Below are 13,099 nucleotides of genomic sequence, written 5' to 3' on the forward strand. Positions count from 1 at the left end.
TTCATGGTCAGAAAAGATGGTTGATATGATTTCAATCTTGGTGTATCTGTTGATGTTTGTCTTGTGCCCCAGTATGTGATCGATCCTGGAGAATGATCCGTGTGCGCTTGAGAAAAATGTGTACTCCATTTTTTTGGGGTTTAGTGTTCTATAGATGTCTGTTAAGCCCAATTGCTCTAGGTCTTTATTTAGAGCTTTGGTTTCTTTACTTATTTTTTGTCTTGTTGATCTATCCATTGTTGATAGTGGTGTGTTGAAGTCTCCCACTACGTATGTGTTTTCTCTGATGTCTGTTTTCAGAGAGGACAACAGTTGTCTGATATATTTTGGTGCTCCTTCGTTTGGTGAGTATATGTTAATGAGTGTTATTTCTTCTTGAAGTATTGTCCCCTTGATCATAATGTAGTGACCATTGGGGTCTCTTTTTATCTTTTTGAGTTTGAAATCTGTTTTATCTGATATAAGTATAGCTGTTCCTGCTTTCTTTTTTGGTCCATTTGCTTGTAGGATTGTTTTCCATCCTTTAACTTTGAGCCTATTTTTATCTTTTGTAGCTAAATGTGTTTCCTGGAGACAGCAAAAGGTTGGGTTTTGTTTCTTAATCCAGGCTGCAACTCTGTGTCTTTTTATTGAAGAGTTTAGTCCATTTACATTTAGAGTTAATATTGATATGTTAACATCTGTATTTGCCATTGTGTTTGTCTTTCCTTTGATTTTATTTATTTATTCTTTTAATAACTTTTTTTTTTTTTTGGCCTTCTTTCATTGTTATTTGTCGCTCTGAGGTTCTGGCTTTAGGACTCCTTGTAGTATTTTTTGGAGTGGGGGTTTAGTTGCAATGAAATTCCGGAGTTTCTGTTTGTCTGGGAAGGTCCATATTCTTTCTTCAAAGAGGAAGGAGAGCTTTGCGGGATAGAGTATTCTTGGTTGGCATCTGTTTTCTTGGAGTCTGTTGACTATGTCCCTCCACTCTCTCCTTGCCCGTAGTGTTTCTTCGGAGAAGTCTGATGTCAGCCTGATTGGTTTTCCTTTGAATGTTATCTGTTTCTTCCCTCTTGCCAGCTTCATTATTTTTTCCTTGTCCTGGATTCTTGGGAGCTTTACTATTATGTGTCTTGCTGTATTTTTCCTTTCGTCGTGGAAGTTTGGTGTTCTTCTTGCTTCTTGTATATCAATTTTCAGCTCCTTCTTCACATTTGGGAAGTTCTCTTCAATTATCTCTTTGAATATTTTCTCTGTTCCTACATCTCTCTCCTCTCCTTCTGGTATTCCTATAACTCTTATATTTCCTTTCCTCATGGAGTCAGATAGTTCCCGAAGTCTTTCTTCGTTCTTTTTCCTTCGTACTTCTCTTTCCTTTTCTGTTTTGGTTCTTTTTATTTCTGTGTCTTCAAGATTACTTATTCGTTCTTCCATTTCATCTATTCTGCTTTCATTGCTTTTCCCAGAATTCTTTAGTTCTTCCATTAATTCTTTGATCTCCTGAATTTCTTTTACTTCCCTCTTTAGGGACTCAATTTCTTTCTTCTGACCATTGTTTTCCCTCTCTAGGGACTCAATTGCATTCTTCTGATCGTTGATTATTTTTCCCTTATCATTGTTTTCCTTAATGACTTCTGTCAGTTTTTTAATCACGGCAATTTTAAATTCTCTTTCTGGAAGGCTCAGAAATTCTTCCAAGTTATTGTCGTTGCAATCTGGGGGCTGGCTTTCTTTTTGTGGTGTGCTTTTTCTCTGGAGAGTTGCTAGGTTGCGTGTGGTTCTTCTCCTCCCTACTGTCTGTTTTCTAATTTGCCGTATGCGTTGGGACACTGTGTTGTTGGGACTTGCCGGCATCTTGGGTGGGCTTCTCTGTTCCCCTCTGGTTCTTCCAGGAGTCATCTGTCAGTTTCAAGCAGCCTTTACTGGAGAAAGGTCCCTGTTCTAAAATGCCGATGTGGGGACACACTCCCCTGTGCGCCTGGTCTGCCCCGGCGGTGGGTTCCTGCTTCCCTCTGGGCTCGGACTGCAGGCCAGAGGGGGTCTGGCGTGGGCGAACTTCCCCCGCTCACCTCTGGCTCCTGAGGAAGCCTTCTGCAGGTAGTCTTTACTGAAGAAATGTTCCTGTTCTAAAATGGTGATGTGGGACACACTCCCTGCGCTTCTGGTCTCAGGCACACTCTTCTGCGCGCCTGGTCTGCCCCGGCTGTGGGTGCTCGCTCTCCCTGTGGGCTCAGACTACTTGTTCAGAAGGGGCCCGGTGTGGGCTAACTCCCCAGCTGGCCACTAGCTCCTTCAGTAGCCTGTGCTGGGGTCAAGTCGCTAGGTGGCACCAGAGATCTCTCCTAGAGCCCTTGGGGAGCTGATTTTCCACCCCGTGGGACAGGGAGCAGAGCGGGGATGGTAGGGTACACCTCAACAGCTTTGGGGTGCTGTGTCTGCCTTGTGCCCCACCGTCGTGGGGAACCCACGCCCCTAATTTCGTGCCCCGGGTCTCAGTTCCAAAGCCCTCAGTTCCAGGACGCGGGCTGTAGCCCAGATCAGTGGCACGGGAATGGCGCCTTTTGAATCCCGCTCCCCTGCCTGGGCGCCTTGTTCCTGCTCACTCAGGGAGGGCCTCGCCCGGGTCTCAGTTCCAAAGCCCTCAGTTCCACGACGCGGGCTGTAGCCCAGATCAGTGGCGCGGGAATGGCGCCTTTTGAATCCCGCTCCCCTGCCTGGGCGCCTTGTTCCTGCTCACTCAGGGAGGGCCTCCGCCCGGGTCTCAGTTCCAAAGCCCTCAGTTCCAGGACGCGGGCTGTAGTCCAGTTCAGTGGCGCGGGAATGGCGCCTTTTGAATCCCGCTCCCCTGCCTGGGCACCTTGTTCCTGCTCACTCAGGGAGGGCCTCCGCCGTCTCCCCGCAAGCCTAGGTCGCAGGCACAGGGGCCTGGGCAGCTGCAATCCGAGCGCTGCTTTCGCGCAAGCTTACCGGGCGGCTGGGGCTGTGTGCTGGTGCTGGTCTCCTCCTGGTGGGCGGGGCTCTCTTTTTAATGGCGCGTGGAGCTCACCTCCGCGGCGGATCCTGCAGGGTTCGCCTCAGCTCCCGTTCACGGGGTGTGGTGGCTGAAATAGTTCCTTTCCACTCACAGTCCCGCTTGCTGCATCCGTTTTTCTTGTTGGGCGTTTTGGTTTGTTGTTTCCCTGGTCTCTGCCGGTAGGAGAGTGCCGCCTCTGTGGGCGGGGGAGGGGAGCAGGGTTCTGTGCTTCCCTCCCTTCTCGTCCTCTTTTATGGCAACTTTCTTCTTCGGGCAGTTTGCTGGAGTCGTCCGTTTATCTTCCGTGTCCCAGTTCTCACTGGGACCTGCCGCTTTTCCTCCCTATTAACTTTTTTTAATGGGAGATCTTACTCGCAGCGTCTCCTCGCCGCCATGTTGCTCCGCCCCTCTTCCCCTTTATTATTCTCTTTTTTATAAAAATAAAAGTTTTACTGTTTTCCTCCCACAACCCAGTGGAAGGTGGTAGGCACACACTGCCTTGGGGACCACTGATTTCCGTGGCCCTGTCCTTTAGAACATTTGTGTCATCTTTTTGTTTCCTCTCTTGTTTGGTCCTGCCAGGAGGACTAATGACTGAGAAGCTACTGCAGTGTGGTGGCTTTTAATGCACAACAGATACTCACTGGATTGAGAAAGGAATTCTTTTCTACTCTTTCCCTATTTATCTTCTCAAAGTAAAGTCAACTGCTATAATCACCTCTGCTCCATAGCAGTAAGGTTTTATAGCAACTGTATTTAAATATGCATTTCTCAGGTCTAATTTTCACAAACTTAGAATCTGCATAGCAAATGGTATTGCCATATGTGATCTTTTCCCTGCACCATTCTCAACCTTACATATATGGGTGACTTCAAATTAAATTCTGCTTTTCCTGTTGCCATAAATCACAAGTGTACTTTCTAATGTTCTGAAAATGAGATAACTTCAAACAATAAAATAAAGCCCTTAAAAATGAGATGGTGCTTATAGAGCAAAGCAATCTAAAACAAGCCAACGCACATGATAACATGTATTATCAAATGGCCTAATGAAATAAGTAAGAAAAAATAAAAATACACACTGGTTCTCAAATGGACACTTGGTCCCAATATAATTTTAAAGGACAAAAAAGAAAAAGTGTCAAAACACAGCAAGTTCAAGTGAAATCAACATCTGTTCCATTAATTTATGGGCATTCTCTCTTCTCTTTATTCATTGCTGTGTTTAAAAATCAAAGAATCCCATGAGTATACCTCATTTTAAAAAAAGAAGAATGCTCCTCTTGTGCTTGGATTATAGCTGATACAGGTAAAATAAATTCACAAGGAACTCTGCAGAATAAATTGGGTTTGGAATGTACACTATTTTTATTTGCCAGTTATCTATAGGGTATGATTACATAAAACAAATGTGCAAGTCTTAGCTTCCCTCTCTTCAGTCAGGCTTCATGGGAGTTTCTCCTTCCTCCCAGCAGTTTGTCATGAAATGGCACTAGCATTTTCTTCATTGTCTTCAAAGGGTTTGGAAGAAAAGGGATCACATCGGCTTACAGTTAACAAAGCCAGACTTTTCCCATCATGGTTTGATGTGAGCATAAAATCCAACTAAGCAGTTGAAGAATCCGGCCCATTTTAGTGCTAAATTGGTCATGGTATGCTGGACATTTATCAAATCTAGTTTCCTGGCCACTATTGCCATCGACATTTTGCTATCAGCAGATGATATTAAGGAAAATGCCACAAGCAATTAGAATGACTGCTAAAATGAGTTAGATCGACTAGAAATATTTACCTTTCAAACTTCTAAGTCACATCCATTAATCAGGAAATGCTTATTTCTAAATGAAGATCTTTTGATAGCCTTGGATAAGTAAATAAAACTCTAATGACCTGGGTGTTAAGATTTCAGGCTAGTGGTAAAGCTGAGAAACATTAAGAGTCTGGATTTGAAGATGCAATTAGTTGAAATTTAATGAGCTGCAGAATGATAAGTGACAGGGAAATGTAACTTTATATTTACAATTTCCTGACTAGATGAACTTTAAACACAGCAAACCAAGGCCTGCCCAGTGCAACTTAACCATTAAAGCACAAGAGTATGGAGGTAAGCAATGGCATTTGGAGATGGGTCCTCCGAAAACTGCAGCAGCCTTTCAGACAACTTAGCAACAGGGGTAACTTCAAATCCAAGAGCAATATTTTGATTTGGATCCAAATGGCCTCTTCGTAAAGAGCTATAGCTCCTGTTTGTTGAAATAATGGTTTCACACAGGAAATACCCTCCCCACCCCAACACACACACATAGTCTCTCTCTTTCTCTCACACACTTAGATTTTGAAAATACAGCCCATATACTTTTCTAAGAAGGTTAAGAGCAAGAGAGAGAAAGGGAGGTTGAAAACATATTCAGAATCTTTAGCAAGAATAATATAACTTCTTTATCAGAAAAGACTAAGGATCAGGGAACCTTTTCAAAGAGCAGGGGATTCAAAGTAAATAGCTCTTATGGAGAATGGGCAGCATTTCCCAGTTGCAAGAGGTGACCTATCTATCCCCTACCACCTTTATTAACTTTAAACTTGAGATATTTCTTATAATCAATGTATGAGAGTTCTTCTGCTTTTGTTTCCTAAAAAAAATGCTGCTAAAAAGGAGAGGAACAAAGTATAAATAATATGATCGATGGTAAATAAAGTGGTGGAATATTTGCATTTGTTATAATTAAATATAAGTTTATTGTGGAAAAAAGCTATGTTATGAATCAACAGAACATCTGCCTGTCTATCCTTTTTTTCTACTTCCTTCCTCCCTTCCTCTCTCCCTCTCTCCAGATTTATTTCACACTATTAGGTGTTAGCTGTTATGCTACACAACTAAATCAGAGCCTTTGGTGGAGTGGGCCATGATTAGGTATTCTCTAAAGTTTCCTGGGTGTTCCTAATGTAAGGGGAACAATGAGAACCTCAGCTGTAGTGGAAATGCAGCTTCAGAATGGTAGGAAAAGGGAAAGGAAGTAAAATTTGTTAAAGTCTGTCTACTAAGGCTTTTATCACTTCCCTTGTTCCACGACGATTCCTTCATTTTTTTTAAAGATTTATTTATTCATGCATACAAAAACTGGGGTACAGGCCAGATGTGCGGGGGTAGGTGGTGGGTGAGAGGATTCACTGGAGTCAGAGCGGGGAACAGAACAGGCAGATGGACTGAAATACACTGCTGAGAGGAGCAGCGGGCGAGTCAGGAGAGGTCTGCCGCCCCATGTGGGTATCTCCCTGACCCTCTGAGATAGAACCCGTGCTGCAGAGGCTATGGATAGTTTCACAGCACTGTGCTCAACTGCCTGTGCCACCAGGGAGGCCCCAATTCCTTCATTATTAAGGTTATTGAAGGCCTAGGAGGTGCCAGGGATGGTGCTGGGCGAATGACCAAGGAGTTAAGATGGCTGCACTTATAAAGCTTATTGCCTATGAGATAGAATTTTACAGATTAGGAAGAGGGAAAATTTAAACTCTAAGCAGCTTGACTTCTGACACGGAATGCATTTCAATGCTATCATTAGGGAGCTCTAACAAAATAGGATTTGCAAGGTAAATCTGCTGCCCAATAGTAGACATGGAGAGTCAGGTATGAAAGAATTGTTTTAGTGAACAACTATTTGGTGTTACTCATAAATGTCTATCCGTGAGGAACATTGATGAAATTCTCTGTGAGAACAGGTCAGTGTCTTTGCCCCCACCAGGATGCCTCATAATTCTTTGTAGTATAGTGGAGAGGCTTTAAAGGAATTGCCACACTAAGCAGTCAGCATGCTCACAACATGGTCAATTAAATCTCTGTAAATCACTAATTTATTATGTATATTTGGTGTAGGCCAACAAATAAATTGTAACATTTTTAGGTCAGGATAATAATAAACAGACACCCACAAAAGTACCAGTCACCCTAAGACCTAGTATGTAACCAATTTGATTGCATCTAGCAATATACTTCTCCCGTGTCCCAACCTCTGTCTCTCACACAAAGAGAACTGCTAACCTGGAGTGTTTGTTTAGAATTTCCTTGATTTTGGATTTTGGGAAAAGTTTTAACCCATATGTATGTATCTCAAAATAATACATTGTTTCTGGGCTTTATATATGCATTCCTCTGCAATATGCTTATTTCACTCAAAATTTTGTTCCTAAGAATCCTCATGCTGTTGCATCCACCTACAGTATATTAATTTCTATTAACAAAAAGTGAGAGCTAATACTATGTAACTCTTAAGAAAAAATATAGAACTAAATCTGTATTACTTTGTGTTAGGCCACAGTTTCTTAAACATGACACCAAAGCATAAGTGACAAAAGAAAACACAAAGTGAGCCTCTCAGCATCAGTGGACATTACCAAGAAAATGAAAAATTATCCACAGAACAGGAGGAAATATCTGCAAATCAAGTATCTGATGAGGAATGTATACTTAGATTATATAAGGAATTCTTACACTCAACCACAAAAAGACAACACAATTAATAAACGGACAAGGATTTGGATAGACATTTCTCCAAAAAAGACAGAAAAGGAAGTATCAAAGACCACATCGAAAGACACTCAGCATCATTAGTCATTAGACATGTCCATGAAAACCACAATAGGATAGTAGTTCACATTCATCAGGATGCTTAAAATCAAAATGCCAAAAGAAAATAAGTTTAGAAAAGAATCTGGATTAACTGGATCTCTTGTCCATGATGGGTGGATTTGTAAAATGGTGCAGCCACATTGGAAGTTCTTCAGATATTTAATATAGAGTTACCACATGATCCAACAATTCCACTCCAACATACATACCCAATGGAAGTGAAAACTTGTATCCACACGAAAACTTGTACATGAATGCCTATAGCAGCAATATCCACAACAGCCATAAAGTGCAACAAGCTAACCACCCCTCAGTGGAAGGTTGAATGAATAAAATATGGCATAAACATACAATGGACTGTTGTGTGAAACTAACAAGGAACTAGGGACTGATACATACTACATGAATGAACATTGAAAACATTATACTTAGCAAAAGAAGCCAGCAGTGATTTTAAAAAGTAATATACATGGCAAGTACGGAGATCTAAAGATCTCAGTCATTATCATTTCAAATGATATGCTTCTGTCCATCTCTTTTTTTCTTTCTGATACTGTCATTATGCATATGTTAAATCTTTTGTAATTGTCTGATAGTTTTTAGATATTCTGTTTTAGTTCAGTGTTAGTCCTCTTGCTTTGCAGTTTTGGAACTTCCTTTCATCATATCCTCAAGTTCAGAGATTTTTCCCTCAGTCTTGTTCAATCTGCTAATAGAAACTGGAATTGTGTATTTCCTCTCTTCACATGGAAGGCTGGAGATCTCCCTTCTTCAGGGAGGTCAGTCTCTGATCAAACCCTAGCAACTAAGTGTTAGTAAAAGAGTTTCTTCAGGGCAAGCCTTGTTAAGAAAAACAGAATATTCTGGCATATTTCAAAATTGTTACTACCCCCTCCTGACCATACCAACTCCCTGCAAGAGGGGATTTTTCTCTAATATTCATAGTTCCTGGAAATAAAACTCACAAAATTGTGGTGACTCTCTTATGACTGGGTCCCCTTAGAGTTTCCACCTCTCACACTTATGCATATTGAACCACCAGTGATTTACAAATGACACTGCAAGTTTTCCTACCCCAGCACTGGCTCCTGAAGAGGCTTGTGCTCAGATAAATTGTGATTTTCTGTATCTACTTATCTATACAATTTGTGGGGAAGTAGTTTACTCTGTGATCTTACGTCACTCACAGATCTAAGAAGAGTTGATGATTTTTTCAGTGTCTAGTTTTTTACATGTTAGGATAGAGTGGTTACCTCTATGCTTCTTACATGCCAGAGTAGAAACCAGAAATCTGTTGAGTCTTTATTATTTTTGTATTTTCCAGGATTTCCTAACTTTTGTATATAGTAGATGCTTTAGAATATTTGCTAAGGGCCTCCCTGGTGGTGCAGGGGTTAAAGTCTCAATGCTATCAAGCTATCACCAGCCACTGCCACATGAGTTTGATCCCCTGCCAGGGAGCTGACCCACATGGCACAGCAGACCTCTCTTGACTTGCCTGCTGCTCCCCTCAGCAGTGTATTTCAGCTAGTCTGCCTGTTCTGCTCCCCACTCTGTCTCTGGTGAATCCTCTCACCCAACCCCCCCCCACCCCCACACCTCTGGCCTATACTCCACTTCTTATATGCATAAATAAAAAATATTTTTCAAACATAATATTTGCTAAAACATGTTGAACATCACAAGTAATAGTTAATATTTTTAAGTGCTTTCTAACTAACTTTTGACCTTTTCTAAGTGTTTTACATTCATAGTCTATTAAATCTTATAAGAATTCACACAAAAGGAACCCATTTTACATATGGGGAAGATAGGCACTGACACAGAATGTGTACAGAATGTATACTCCCTGAGAGAACACAGTGAATGGTAGAACCAAAATTCAAACTCAAAATGTCTGACATAAGAACCCATGCTCATAAGTACTAGGCTTTATGTCCCCACTATACCTAAAGGTCCTGGTGATATCATAACCTGATTTAATCATGGAGAATTCTAAAAGCCCAACAGATTATTTTTAAATTGCTAAATAGTATTTCATTTTATCAGCCAAACATCTGAAATCACTGAAAAGAGAATGATTCTGAGTACACAATCCCCATAGTTATTTACAAGAAAAGGATTATGTTTTTATGCAGTCTACACAAAAACTGCTGTATCAGAGAAGTTCTATCAGTCTCCCAAAGCCCACGAAGGTCTTGCTTATTAGCCCATCAGATATACTTCACATTGGCTAAAATGAATCTAGTACTGGAAAAGGACATCTGTAAATAGAAACACATGCATATTTTCTATGACAAATTACGCTGATTCTTACATAAATAAAACTCCGAGGGCATGAATGCTTTAAGCCACCCTATGTTGTTCTGATTCCATTGCATATACATTGAGGTTCACCAACACCAACTGACAAGTCTAAGATAATCACTGCCCTGTGGGCTATGCCAGCTATAACAATGAAAATGCAGCCTGTTTTAGCAGCAGCCATTTTCTTGGTCTGCATTCAGACTAGTCAGTCTGAATGTCTGCATATGTCTCTTTGTGCATGGAAACATAGTTCATCTGTACCATTAACTATTCTCATTTTCTGTTAACTAATTCAGCATCAAAAAATTTGGAAAAAAATTCTCATTTCATTGGAATTCATATAGTTAAGTTTAGGGTCCATGGACAACGGGGACAGAAATATTTCCATTTTCAAATGCAAGATCATCTCTAATTAATATGTTCTACTTTATCAATCAAGTGGACACTCTATAGTTATTAACGAGCATCAGGCAAGTTTAAATAATCAGGGCAGCTATATGCTTCACCCCATCCCCCCTTGATTGAGAAAGGAATAAAATTCCAGTTAAATTTATACAGTAAGAAAACAGGTTCCAAAGGCACAGATAAATGTACATGGGAACTTCCTTACCTGCTCTCCACTCAAGAAAATCACCTTGCATTCCTTAATCTTATATTAGAACGCATTATTTATAGCTTGAAAAAATGAGTACTAAGCTCTTTTGGGGTTAATAAATTGGGAATAACAAATACTTGATGTATTAGGGACAAGTTTACTAAATATATTTTTAGTATAGCAATAATTTATAGAAAAGTTGATTTTTTAAAATTCATTTGTTGCTGACATCTGCTCAGATGGTGCTGGAACAAGAGTCCATAATGGCAGGGCAGGGTGTTTAATATGTCCAGAGAAGTAGAACAACATAGTGTGAAGACAGGAGGACAAAAAGTAGTGCTTTGTGAAGGTATCGGAGAAGATCTCAAGCAAGTAAGCACTAAAGGCCATTATATTCCCCCAAAAGAACCAAGCATGAGGATGGTTGAAATGCTGACCTCATCTAGTTAGACCTATTCTAGATAGTATTGCATCAAGTTTTAAAAATTTATAAAATGTTTTTAGACTCTGCATACTGTTGACCTTAGATTTGCAGCAAGGATTGTTCTGTCTAGGGACTCAAACTCCATATACTCTAGGAAGAACCCCCCAAAACAGGCCTTCTAGGCCTACCATCTACTAAGGGTGTATCTGGTCAGGGACTCTCTGAACAGTATCAAAGGTTTCATGTTGAAAAATCCCAAGGAACACTATCTCTAACATAGACATTGTAGAAATGTGTATTCCTAGTGCCAGAAAATGGCAGGAAGATGTCTCAGTCAAGTAAAGCAGTACATCAGGACAATATTTATGACAGGTGAAAGATAGCCTTTGAGCTGGTAATTGGTATACTGCATGTTGGCTACTGGCTGTTCTGTGTTTTGTTCATCTCCAACATTAGAGGACAGAGAGGGAGTGCATCACCTCAGATGGTGGTATCCTCTGCCATCAGCACCCTTATCCTGAAGAGTTGCCCCAGAGACTCAGCCTAAGATGAACAGTAACAACCTGGGAGGATCTAAGGAGACGGTGAGGTGAGCGGGAAAGATATGCACAGGATGTTTTTCCCCTGTGCCAACTGCTCTTGGCGTCTTCCTGCACAATGAGAGCTCTAAGGCTCATGGTTCCTTTGTCTGACTCTTTGGGGCTTCCTTTCCACCTTTCTTTTCCATCCTTTCCACTTCCCTTTGGAACCTTAAGCTACAGATCAGACAGAACATCTCAAGCAGATAACAATGTTTGACTTTACAAGCCTCAAAACAGGCACCCTTTCTCATTCATCATTTCAACCTGACAGCCTAGCACAGGGTTTGGCTAACAGCAGATACTGAAAAAACTATGATGGAGCAACCAAATGAATATAATTATCCAAAAATGCATTTTCAGAATAACCAGTTGATTCCATTTATCCCTGACTTCATTGGGATTAATATTAGAAAGCAAACAAAAAAGAGAAAATTGGCTTTCACAAGGAAAGTCTTGGCTCTGCTATATTTCTTTTCTCAAAAAATGATGAGTTGTGGCATGTGCCAAAGAGAATTCATCTTCAGGAATTGTCAGGGGAAAGTGATGTAATTAGAAGGACCAAAAAAAAAAACAAAAACATTCAATTCAAAGAAATCAGACAACAAAAAAGTAAAAGTAAAAAAAATGGCAGGAGTCAAATTACAATGAAAATCACCTCTATTCTGGGTAATCTGAATGGTTCCTAAAAGAGTAACTGAAGTTAGCCATCGTACCTTATAATTATTCATGATTTCGGTTAGCCATGGCTTAACTGATTGTACAGTATCTTTTCGCAAGTACTTCTCAACTTCGGATCCATCGTTAAAAGTCCGGTTCCCCACATGGATGGCTTGTCTCACTTGCGGAAGGGACAAAAATTTCCCATAGTAATTTTGGTCCTCAGGTTCCTGGCAGAAGAGGACATCAGAAAGATGTTAGGAAACACGACTAGGCAATGGTAATAGCTTCACATTTCATGTAATAACACACACCGATATTCATGTATATGTAACAAATATGCTTATACATACACTTAGCTCCTATGCCATGATGAACAAGTTAGCTCTGACATTACTATTAACTGGTCCCCACCCTGAAAATTTTACTTTGGGGTTTTAGAGGCAATGTAAATTTTACTAACAACTAATGCTGATGATACAACAATCCCAGATCTCTACACTATTTGTAAGTGCTGGATTTTCCTTTTTTGGAAACTCTTTTGCAATCTGTGTCTCCAATGAGCATCCCTAATCAAGGCAAAGACAGGGAAAGATTATCAAACTCAATTTCCTTCCTGGAAAGAAGGTAAAGGGACCAGATGGGGCCAGAGTGGTGGAGCGGTGGATGAAAAGCTGAGGATTTCTTTTCCATGGTCTGTTGTTTATTTAAAACAAACACAGTAACTAGAAGGGGAAAACACATCAAATGTAAAAACAGATGATTAATTTATGAAGGACATAGATGAAAAGTTGTCCATGAGCCATATATTTAGGAAATCTGCAATTAAGTCTCTATAATATTCCTTACATTAAAAGAAAAAGGAATAAATGATGTTTTAAAAGGCCACAAAAAGATTTAAAGAACGTTTAGAGTT

General features: G+C 40.4%; 1 protein-coding gene across 2 annotated transcripts in view; it reads right to left on the reverse strand.

Annotated features, from left to right (window-relative positions):
• Window positions 1-13,099, reverse strand: part of CPVL (carboxypeptidase vitellogenic like) — a gene marked incomplete at its 5' end in the record, with an annotated part of 100,711 nt that overhangs the window by 40,648 nt on the left and 46,964 nt on the right. For both annotated transcript variants that reach the window (XM_084229851.1, XM_084229852.1), the window contains one exon: window positions 12,240-12,413. In XM_084229851.1, coding sequence (XP_084085977.1) covers window positions 12,240-12,413 — 174 coding nt within the window. The remainder of the gene's footprint in view (window positions 1-12,239; window positions 12,414-13,099) is intronic.

Source organism: Talpa europaea (assembly GCF_964194135.1).
Source record: "Talpa europaea genome assembly, chromosome: 3".
Lineage (NCBI taxonomy): Eukaryota > Metazoa > Chordata > Mammalia > Eulipotyphla > Talpidae > Talpa > Talpa europaea.